General features: G+C 38.4%; 1 protein-coding gene across 5 annotated transcripts in view; it reads right to left on the bottom strand.

The window, feature by feature from the left end:
* Positions 1-12,034, bottom strand: part of atp11a (ATPase phospholipid transporting 11A) — a 238,339-nt gene that overhangs the window by 82,079 nt on the left and 144,226 nt on the right. For all 5 annotated transcript variants that reach the window (XM_051926330.1, XM_051926331.1, XM_051926332.1 and 2 more), the window contains exons 7-9: positions 8,939-9,042; positions 2,054-2,104; positions 333-397 (exon numbers count right to left, since the gene is read on the bottom strand). In XM_051926330.1, the coding sequence (XP_051782290.1) occupies positions 333-397; positions 2,054-2,104; positions 8,939-9,042 (220 nt within the window). The remainder of the gene's footprint in view (positions 1-332; positions 398-2,053; positions 2,105-8,938; positions 9,043-12,034) is intronic.

Genomic DNA, 12,034 nt, shown 5'->3' with positions numbered 1-12,034 from the left:
CAAAACACTGTGACTAAGTGCTTATTTGGTGTATATCTGCTTTTACATCAGTAGTGGTTTAGTTCCTGATTTAACAAGAAGCTGGCAAATATCAGATTTTTTTCTGCTTACTCAAAAATAAACATTTTTCATTGTGCAATCCTTTTATTCAACCTCAACAGAAATCTAAGCATGCATGAGAAACCAGATGCTCAGCTCAATAGGGCGATGAATGCATTCCACATAACGTGTGTGTGTGACTGGCTTACAATCACAGCAGCGCCACACAATGGCCAATCTTAAAACTTACTGGGTGTAGCATCTTCCAAAAAAACTGCTAAAATATCACTTACCAAAAATGTATTCCGTATTCTTCAGAGTGGCTCCTCTAAGCAGCAAATTTTCTGATCCCAGAGGCCTGAAAAACAGAGACAATTAGACGATAAGAGTTACAGTGGTACAAAAGAATTTAACATGGAGCTGAAAAAATCCTAAAAGCATTTTGCTGGATCAGAACCATGTTCTCGTTGCAGTGGGCCATGCTCAATTAAGGACAACTGTATGATCTGCAAAGATATTTGGCCATATGCCTAAATAAGTAATGCACTGTGGCATCTTGCTGCTATGAACAGACAGAGAGATGATTTCTGTCTTCATTACTATGGTGGGTCCCAATTCTTTCATTCAGTCTTCACTAACTAATAAAATGTAAGCTAAGGCACAGAGTGTGAACTGGAGACCCTGACCAGCTAGGCCTCACCTTTATCACTTTATCTTCAACAGTGCTTTGTAACTTGCCAAACCTGCACAGTTCTCCCTGATCAACATAATGGCAAGTGAACAAGAGAAAGCAGGGCAGGCTAACTGATGCCGACAGGTACTGTAAAGCTGGAGGGAAAGTGCGAGAGACAGTCGATCTTGTCTGCATGCGTTGTGCTGTCAGACGGACATGACATGAATGATCCATTCACTGCAATTCACTGAAAATTATTTATACTCGGATGGTCTGGAGAAAGAAAAGGGGGGAAGGATAATTTCCTCCAAATAATGCTGCATGTGATCCTAAATGAGCATGACAGGATCAAGAATAGATGGAAGAGGTATTTTGAAAAGCTGTTGAATGAAGAAAATCCAAGGGTACTATTTGGTGATGGAGTCCAGTACCAAGAATAAGGAGGGAGGAAGTAAAGGAGATACTGAAAAGAATGACAAATGGAAAGGGAACAGGATCAGCAGAAGTGTGGACGAGTTTAGGAGAATTGGGGGTCGATGTTGTTGTGGGATCGAATGCAGAAGATCATTGAACAGAAGAGGATACCAGAGGAGTGGAGGAACAGGGGGATTGTACCCATTTATAAGGAGAATGGTTGTGGAAATAATAGAGGGATGAAACGGATGTCACACACAAGGAACATTTGGGAAAGGGTTAGAGAGAGAAGGCTTAAGGAAGAGACCAACATGAGGGGGAATAGTTTGGTTTTATGCTGTGGAGAAGAACAACTGATACAGTCGTTACATTGAAACAACTGATAGTGAAGCATTGGGAAAAGTTAGAAAAGAGGACAGACTAAGAAATGGGACAATCAGAGATGCAACAAAACAGTGAGAGATAAAAAGCTCAATAAAGTAGATTGAAGTGGTATGTATATATGATGAGGAGAGACATTGAATTTGTGGGCAAAAGAGTGATGGGATTGGAGGTCCAGGGGATGAGAAAATGAGGGAGATCAAAGCAGAGGTGGATGGATAAAGTAAAATAAGATTTGAAGGGAAACCGCTTGACTGTCGAGGAGGTGCAGGACCGAGCTGTATAGAGAAGGTTAATCATGTGCATCAACCCCACATAGAAGTGGGAAAAGATGAAGAGGAAGAAGAAGAGAGCAACCACACATCGACCGAGACCAGACCTGCACATCCCACCTGTTCAAGACCCTGGGGAAGGACCAGTCAGAAAGTCAGAGGTTCAACAGTATATAGTGTGACGAATGCATGAGCAGCTTATTCGTTACTGAACCCAAGGTTTTAAATAGCGGTGCTTTTATTTACTTTACCACACAATGCAGTAAAATCCTACCTGGCAGCAGGCTCATCCCGGTTCTGGTATATGTTGATGCGGCCAACAAATCTGCAGAGTGAAAAGAGAACTGTCAGATGGCTGCAACAATAGATGTTTTGTTTGACTCGTCACTTAACTTTGAGCTACACATTAGGTCTCTTTCCAAAATTTAATTCTATCACCTCCGTCACATTGCCCACCTCTGTCCATTTCTGTCCTTTAATGATGCTCAGACTCTGCTTCATTTTTTGTCATGATGTCTCGTATTGATTACTGTAATTCCCTCTTCATTGGCCTCCCTGCAAAATCTACACAGAGGCTACAGTACAGTACATGGTGAGTCCTCACCAACACAAAGCGTTTTGCTCACATCTCCCCTGTTCTCTCCCAGCTTCACTGGTTACCGGTTCCATCAAGGATTAAATTCAAGATTCTGCTTCTCATCTTCAAAGCCCTACATAACATTGCCCCCCTCTACCTCACTCAGCTCCGTACACTCCTTGTCGCTCTCTCAGGTCCTCGAGCAGTAATCTCCTCACTGTCCCACGCACCAGTCTCTCCACCCTGGGAGGCAGGCAGGTCCTTCAGTGCTATGGCCCCTCAACTCTGGAACTCTATTCCTCAGTCTTTCCGAGGTTGCTCCTCTTTCTGCACTTTTAAATCTCAACTGAAAACTTTTGTCTTCTACAAACTTTTGTCATCTGTGTAATTTTTTTTATTCTGTATGTAAAGCGACCTTGGGTTTGTGAAAGGCGCTTAATAAATGTAACTTATTATTATTTTTATTATCAATTGATTTTGATTTTAACATTCCCCTTTCATAGTAAGCATCATTACATGAATACATTACAAAGCCGAGACGTAACAAAATAACTGAAATACGAGAGTAAAAGTGAGGCATACAGGGCCTGAAGTGCAGACAACCCCTTACGCTGTATTAGAATATAAAACACAAGTGAATGTCAGTTAAAGTCAGACTTGACAGTAAGAGTTGAATGCACAGATGAGTCACATCATTGTAGCAGGAATTAAAAAGTCGGTTATGAAAGGAATTGAATACAGGACAGAATGAATCATGACTGGGGATCTCATAAAAAGACAGACAGTTATGAAGAGCTGAATAGCAAAAACTATAGGATTGATGATGATAAATTATTTTCTGTGAGTGAATGAGTGTGTGTGTGTGTATTCACAATGCAATGGACTGGCACCCTATCCAGGAATTGTTCCTGCCTTGCACTCTATGCTTGCTGGGTTAGGCTCCAGTTTCCCCTTGCCCCTGCTCTGAATAAAGCGGGTTTGGAAGATAGATGGACGGATGTACTGCACTTTAAGATGCTTGTTATATTTTAATCTCCCCTCTTTCACTCTTCTGCTGGTTATTTTAAATGCTTTGTCTGTTCTTGTCAGTGCTCAATGTTAAAATCGTCTGCTAGCCATCAAACTTCAACACTCAATTTTCCAGTTTACTTTTTTGACTATTAGTTTGTACTCTGGTTTGTAGTTGTGGTCTGTGGCTGTGTTTGATCAGAATTGCTTCTTTTGCATTACTTTGCTGTCAATATTATTAGCCTGCTTTGTAATTTTAAATTACAGGTGTTGTGAATTTGTGTAGTTACTCGTGAAACACTGCTGTGTCTCTGTCCATTGAATCACATGTCTGTATAAATCAATGACATCTAATCTAAGGTTCTGAAATGCTAATTTAAGAAAAACCTATAAACATGAGGCACACCAGAAGTTTAACTGCTTGCTATATTCATATCTTATAGTGGGTATAAAAGTATGCATACCAGTGTGTTACAAAATATATTTATTGCATCTTTTGCATTGCATGTTGGCAAGTTTTATTAAGGAGCAAAAAAAAAAATGCAGAATTTCAAATTAAATTTAAATGTGTTTCCTATAGTAAAAACCTATATAAAATCTATATATCATTTCTACATGGTGGAGCAAAATATTTGCAAATCCCCTTAAATAAAAGCTCCGCAATGTGCACTTTAACTCTTTCAGGGCGGATATTGCTTTTGTCGAAATTCAGGGGTAGAGGATGGTAATCCGCTGTAAACTGACAAAGTTTGCCGTTACGTTTTAGTTCAACTATCTTTGCTAGCAGGAAAGTTTGCTTCATTGATTTAATTCCCTGTGTGTACGTGAATAGCAAAGAGCAAACAACCTCAAAAATGGCATCAACTTCTGGCGAGAGACCATAGTGAATGCGCAAAGCAAAGTACTCTGTGGATGATTTTTAGTGTATTATCGCTGAATCAGACTCTGAGTTGTTGGACTCCAACTTTGAGTCAAGTGATCTGGGGATGGAGATCAAAAACGAAAGTGAGGTACTGGCATCAGCTGATTGTGATGTTCAACACGTTTGTGTAGCTGATGCACCTATGGCAACATTTGCCTGGAAGGACAGCCACGTATGATGACAAGAGGTACATATCAGATTGCATCATACTGTAATTGCCACCGTCGCACAAAGACAGCCAGGCAGCCAGCCCACCATGTGTTCCTGCTGGCCGTTGAGCCCCAACAGCAACAACCCCACCTCCATGTGCAGCCAATGCCACCAGAGACAGGCACCGACAGCAGGCACAGCATGCAGCAACTGACGTTTTATGTTGATCTCTGTGTGAAAGTATTGCTTTGTGTGCTTTTCATAAAACTGAGTTTTTTGGAAAAAATATTCAGCCCTCAAAGAGTTAATCACATCTGAATTGTTTGATTTGTAATTTTAAACTGTGGGGCAGAGGGGTAAATCAAGGAAAAGTAGGTCTTTGTCAAAAAATATTATGGAGGGCACTGTATATAGAGCGAGATCTGGGCAGAAGCTGACAACCCAGTGTACAGATATTTTATATATAGATAGATAGATCTTTCTTGTCATTGTCACTTTTACTTTTATATATATATATATATATATATATATATATATATTTGGAGGCTTCGCTTGCCAACCCCTTTCCCCCCCTGCCAGCGGCGGAATGCGCTGTTGTGAAGAGGGGGACTGAGCACACCCCAAGGAGACGCGGCCGCTCCTCCGAAACCCCTCTTAAATGGTGATACATTGGGAAACAAGTAACAGGTGTTTTTTTCACCTCCTCTTTACTCGAGAAGCTGTTGGCTTGCTGCTGCTGTGTGATCTGCATTTCGTGCCGAGCTTCGAACGTTTAAAAGCCTGTACAGCACCTGAACATTAAATCTCTTTTTGCTGTTCCTTTATTTCCCTGAGTAATAGTTTCATTTTTTTGTACTAATGCAGTCTTAACTTTCACTTTTTCAGACTTTCGACTTTTCCTACTTCCATTATCTCTAACCTACTCTGCATGTGTATCACTGGACTTGCGTCTGAAGGTTGTAAGTATGACGTGACTTGTCCGTCTTGCAGGAAGTGAAAGTATCTCTGACTCTCTGTCTCTCTCCAAAAGATCACGTCTCGTCCCCTGGAAAAAGTCTCATCTAGTCGTTTTTTTTTTTTTATAATAATAATAATAATAATAATAATTCATTACATTTATATAGCGCTTTTCTCAGTACTCAAAGCGCTGTCCACACAGGGAGGAACCGGGAAGCGAACCCACAATCTTCCACAGTCTCCTTACTGCAAAGCAGCAGCACTACCACTGCGCCATATATATATATATATATATATATATATATATATATATATATATATATATATATATATATATATATATATATATATATATATATATATATATATATATATATATATATATATGCAAATTTGGCTCATTTACTTACTTGTGAACAAAAACACTATTTCCTGTTAGGTTAAAACACTGAAATCTGGCAGGATGGAACATAAGAAAGGTCTTTTTGATAAATCAATATTTAGGGGTAAACCCACCCAAAAATATAATAGAAAAAATAAATACTCCAAAATCTCAAAAAAACTTAATGGATTTAATGAATATTTGGTGACGTTAGAGACAATCAAAAATTTTGTGACATGTGTTCTTGTAACAAGGGGGCCATTCTAACACACCTTGTCCTTTTCTCAGCACAGCTCTGAGAAGTGACTCCGCAGACTTATGGCGCCTGCAGTGTATGCAGATGAAGGCCGCAGCCAGAGAAGCAGCAACACTAGCAATAGGGTAGAAAGAGTGAAGAAGGTGAAGTGTTCGGCACAGTCAAAGGAGAGGTGAACAGGGCTTAAAGGACTCTTCAAATTTCGTTACTACTGTCAACACTCTCCAATCTAAAGCCCCACACTTCTTCATATCATATACTAAAATAAACGCTCTCTGGTTATTCTCCAAGGGGGACTGCTAGACTAATATGTCATGTAGAATTTATAACACATCGCAAAGGGGAATAAGACGTTGACAACACAGATAGCTCTGTATGGCCTCTTGTATGGTTTCACTTCAACCACTGGACAGGATGATATGTGGCATGAACTGTGAAGTGGGAGGAAGAAGGTTCGACTAAGCTCAAGTAAGACATGCTTAGGAATAAAGCTCGAGTTGGCTTGCCAGGGAGGAAGAAATACAGGAGTAGTGTTTTCCTCACGTCCAAAACAGGCTGGTGGCGACTGCATCACTTTAAATACTAGCAGAGCTCAGTAAATGGGCCTCACACAACCAAAAAGGAGAGGAGTGGACAACTGTACATATCATATTTCTTTTTGACTTGTCCTCTTCTGTTCAATTTGAACAGAATTGCTATATTGTAATAAGTTATATTACAACATGATGCAATGTTATGACTTAAGTGTCTGGCTATGGCTAGGGCAAGAAAAAAGTAACTGAAAAACATTTGTTTACATGATGTAAACAAATTAAAATAATAAAGTTTTAATAATAATAGTAATAGCAGAAACTCCCAAAATTCCGGTTATTCTTGCTAATTACACATTTCAATTCAAAACAATAGTTTCCTCTGTGTTTTGCAGTTACCATCAAAAGAAGCCAAGGCCAGTCACTAGTAAGGTAAGAATTCATCAATGGCAGGAATGTTTCAGTCATGGCCAATTTTATGTAGCATATTCTAGAGTAAGGAGCTTCTGTGAACTAATATTAGCCCCTGGTAAATAAAAAAACTACAAATATATCACAGGGTTACAAAAATGTACCTAGTTAGTTACAAAGTACAGGGTGAGTTAAAATTATGTTAACATTTGAATGGCGGAAACAATTTATTCACAAAACATACTTCATATGTGCAAGATGATTTACAGGAATGTTTCAACCTGTTCGTCATCATGTTCAACACATGTACCATAGTGGTACAAAAATTGTATGTAAATAAATACATAGCTGTACTATTAGTGTTAACCAAGGTTATTACAGTTAACGAAAACTAAAATAAAAACTGAAACTATTATTAAAAAAACATTTTCGTAAACTGAAATAAAATAATTAACAAAACCGAAATGAAAAACTAAAACTAAATGAAACTATTAAAGTAGCTGGAAAGACTAACTGAAATAAAATAATAATTTACTAAAATATTTTTAGTTTTCGTTTTTGAATGAATATTCTTGCTGTTATTCTTTAACACTTGTAACTTTTAACTCTAAAGCAGAAAGTCATCCACCACGAGCCACTCACAAATATTCATCCAGTAAACAGCAGCTGGTGACGGAGGATGGGTGTTCACACAGAATTTGTGAATACGGGTACGTAAAGCGTGTGAAATAGAAAGCGATTTACTGTGCTGCCTTTCTTTGCACTTGTTGTATATCAAAATGTAAATCAAAACACCTGAAATCGGAATGTGCTGGTCAACAAAACCTTTACTGTATGGACAGAAAAATCACGAATGAGTAACATTTGAGCTTATTTCTCAGGTGTCTGCTTTTCATTGACAGTAATTCATCTGTCAGTTTACACCAGAGGAATCGTTTTTACTTTCTCCTATATGAAGTATAGAGAAAGTAATCATGAACAAATTCAACCTCGAGATTTTGATGAATCTCAACATTTTAGACCTCTCTGAGTCAGAAAATGCTGTTTATTTGAATTATGTCTGTATGTGTGTGTGTTTAAACACGATGACTCAAAAATGCAACAAGATAGATAGATGAAATTCGGCATGTGGTTGTTACACCAAAATTGTAGATCTGTATTAACTTTTGGGCCAAATCCATCAAATGGAAGTGGTACTTTACCTGAATTGATTTTTTTTACTTGATTTTTTTTTTATTCATGCAGCTGAAGAGTACGATTTATTCGACTTTACTTTTATAATAATTGTTCAATATATTATTAGTTTGATTTTGCTGTTGATGGTTCTTTAATGTGCATAATATAAAATTATAACCATTGTCTTGCGGTTTACTCCTCAAATATCCATCCCCATATCTGAGTACATGAGAAAGTCAAGGGGAGACCACTCCCAATTTTTGAAAATGAAACATTACCGATCGAGAGACTGACAAGGTCATCATACAAAATCAGCATACTGTTACTGACCAATCACTTTTTCAAACTATGTAGTGTAGCTTCCACTAACATTAAACTTGTATCCAAATCTGTTAAGTGTTACACTTCTGTCTGATTGCAACACAAAACTAAACTCCGTAGGAGCTCCATGCCATAATTACTAAAACTAAAACTGAAACTAATAGATATAAAAATAAAATAGAAATGCCTTTGTGAAATAAAAACTAAATTAAAACTAAAAATACACGATGAAGGATAACTAAAACTAAACTGAATTTACAAGTAAGTTCAGAAAAAAATATAGAAATAAAAACTAATATAAAAACACAAACTATAATAACCTTGGTGTTAACATAATTTTGACTCACCCTGTAATTCAGATACACTAGATTAACCAGTGGCACAATGACTGAGGCCCACTGACTTGGGAAATTTCACACAGCTAGTACTCAGATATAAGTGGAATTCCAAGAAATGGAACTTGGCTTACTTGTAAAGGTCAGGCTGTGGCTGTTCACATTCAATAGTTGCATTAATTCTGTCCACCTCTTCTTCAGTGTGGAACGATTTGGTGTCTTGAACAGCAAAATATGTCTGAAAAGAAACAAAGCAAAACACATTGGTCATACACTCTACGTAACAGTTCCCAGCCATCATCACTCTGTTTGGTGTTTCCTGCTAAAGACTCAGGACTTTCGGTGTCCTTAGCCTGTCAGTGCAGAAGACATCATGGATTGCCTTGTGTGGATTTCTGTGCACATCTTATGTTTCTGCTATGTACTTTTTTAGGTAGGTTTGGGAGGGGAATTGTCTACAGGACTCCTAATGCAATCTCACTGCCACATTGTTGAGAGTAAGTTTAGGAAGTCTGGATATTCTTCTTTGTTTTAACCAATAGATTTTATGACATATACAGTATATATGTTGCATTCCAAACTTATTCTTGTAGAGAAGGTCATAGTTACACATTCTTAGATTCATAATTTTTTTGTTATGTTGCATTTTTCTTTTTTTTTTATATCATTTTTATTGATTTTGTTAAAATCAAATAACATTCCATACAAATAACTCAAGTTTTACAAAAAAAAAAAAAAAAGGTTCAAAAAACAAATAAACCACCACCCCTGAAAAAGACAGCTAGATCAGCAGTGTAAAAGTTATGCTAGTAAAAATAAGTAAATAGATAAATTAATAAATGAATAAAGATAAATGGGAGTAAAAGAGGGGAGAGAATCTGCTTCCTCAATTTAAATACTTATTCTAAAATGTTACTGATTAGATCCTGCCAGGTTTTGAAAAAGTTTTATACAGATCCTCTTAAGTGCGAATTTGATTTTTTAGTGTTTCAAACAGTATATAACATCAGTTACCCACTGACTTAGAATAGCAGAGTTAGGATTCTTCCAGTTGAGCAAGATAAGACTACATTCCAATAGTGAAGGCAATTACAGTTTGTCTGCCCTGCTCCACTTTAAGCTCCTCTGGGAGTACACCAAACACAGCTCTTAGTGGATTAGGAGCTATGTTGCATTTTTCAATGGTCTCCTTTAATTTGGAATTTCAAATAGTATTCTTCATTCAGAATTAGTTGGCTGCTTTCAGTTTTACTGCAGTTATTCTTAATCAGCTCCTCAAACTGCCATACTTCAGGTTGAGAATTCTCCACATACTTGTAATCTCCATTTATTACTGATTAACTTGTTCACAATTACATTTAATTACATTTCCTAAATTACTGCCAGTTTCAATATTGGTTGTCACTTCAGCGATTCATCCACTGTACAAAGACCACCAAGGCCTTTTAAAGCCTCAAACTAAAATTTAAGTAGTACTATTCACTTACCCAAATCTGTTTTTTTTTTAGTGTGTGGTCGAGGCAGTTGTTTTTTCAGCTGTGTACAATTTTTATTATTTATTAGCTATTAAAATGTCCATCAAGAAATGACAAGCCAAAACAAAACACAATAAAAGGTCCATTACTTGGGTTATTAATTAAGTAACTTGGGTGAAGTGGATGGAAAAGTTATCAGTCTTTACCTCTTATAAAATCTGCCTTTGCCAAACAGCTAATTGTGTCTGTGCAGCAGAGGCTTCTTCACGGGTCTGTCTGGAGCAGCTGATGTGCTGGAGCATTGCACCCAATATTAGACAGATAGATAGATATAGATAGATAGATAGATATGAAAGGCACTATATGATAAATAGATAGATAGATATGAAAGGCACTATATAATAAATGGCGGCACGGTGGCATAGTGGGTAGCGGGTTCAATTCCCAGGTCCTCCCTGCGTGGAGTTTGCATGTTCTCCCCGTGTCTGCGTGGGTTTCCTCCAGGTACTCCGGTTTCCTCCCACAGTCCAAAGACATGCAGGTTAGGTGCATTGGCGATCCTAAATTGTCCCTAGTGTGTGCTTGGTGTGTGTGTGTGTGTGTGTGTGTGTGTGCCCTGCGATGGGCTGGCGCCCTGCCCGGGGTTTGTTTCCTGCCTTGTGCCCTGTGTTGGCTGGGATTGGCTCCAGCAGACACCCCCGTGACCCTGTAGTTAGGATATAGCGGGTTGGATGATGGATGGACTATATTATAAATAGATAGATAGATATGAAAGGCACTATATGATAGATAGATAGATAGATAGATAGATAGATAGATAGATAGATAGATAGATAGATAGATAGATAGATAGATAGATAGATAGATAGGTAATAATTCTTTGCATTTATATAGCGCTTTTCTCACTACTCAAAGCACTCAGCAATTGCAGGTTAAGGGCCTTGCTCAAGGGCCCAACAGAGCAGAGTCCCTATTGGCATTTACGGGATTCGAACCAGCAACCTTCCAATTGCCAGTGCAGATCCCTAGCCTCAGAGCCACCACTCCGCCACATAGATAGATAGATAGATAGATAGATAGATAGATAGATAGATAGATAGATAGATAGATAGATAGATAGATAGATAGATAGATATGAAAGGCACTATATGATAGATAGATAGTGTGATATATGGCCGGCAGTGTATCCCGGCCATTACCCCCACGCCGCTAGGTGGAGTCCTCCCTGCAACATGGAGGTGCCCCGAATTCCCGCAGGGCATCATGGATATTGAAGTTTTCCTTCACAGCCCTGCTAGATACCATGGGGGCCGCCAGGGGATGCTGCAGGGAGGCACAAGGATTTATATTTTCACAATAGCCCGGAAGTACTATCTCGTCACGAGGACAGAAGAAATGAAGTACTTCCGGGCTGAAGAAAAAGAAGAGGTTTGATCTGACCCGGAAGTGCTAGGAAGTCATGTGGACTGAGGGACAGAGGCACTTCCGGGTCAAGGACTTTAAAAGGACTGTGGGAGATCCTATCAGTGAGCCGAGTTGGGAGAAAGGGTGACTGAGCTGCTGGGAGTGGAGGAGTGTGTGTTGTATTATTGATTAGTGTTTGTGATTATTGAGTATTGTGGAGTGTAGGTGCTTTGTGCACATTGCTATTATAATAAATAATAATATTTGGACTTTTACCTGGTGTCAGAACGTATTGTCTGAGGGTTCAAGGGGACAACAGCGCCCCCTATCTGTCACAATAGATAGATAGAT

The sequence above is a fragment of the Erpetoichthys calabaricus genome, chromosome 4 (genome assembly GCF_900747795.2).
Source record: "Erpetoichthys calabaricus chromosome 4, fErpCal1.3, whole genome shotgun sequence".
In the NCBI taxonomy this organism is placed as follows: domain Eukaryota; kingdom Metazoa; phylum Chordata; class Cladistia; order Polypteriformes; family Polypteridae; genus Erpetoichthys; species Erpetoichthys calabaricus.
This window is presented reverse-complemented; position numbering and strand designations above follow the sequence as displayed.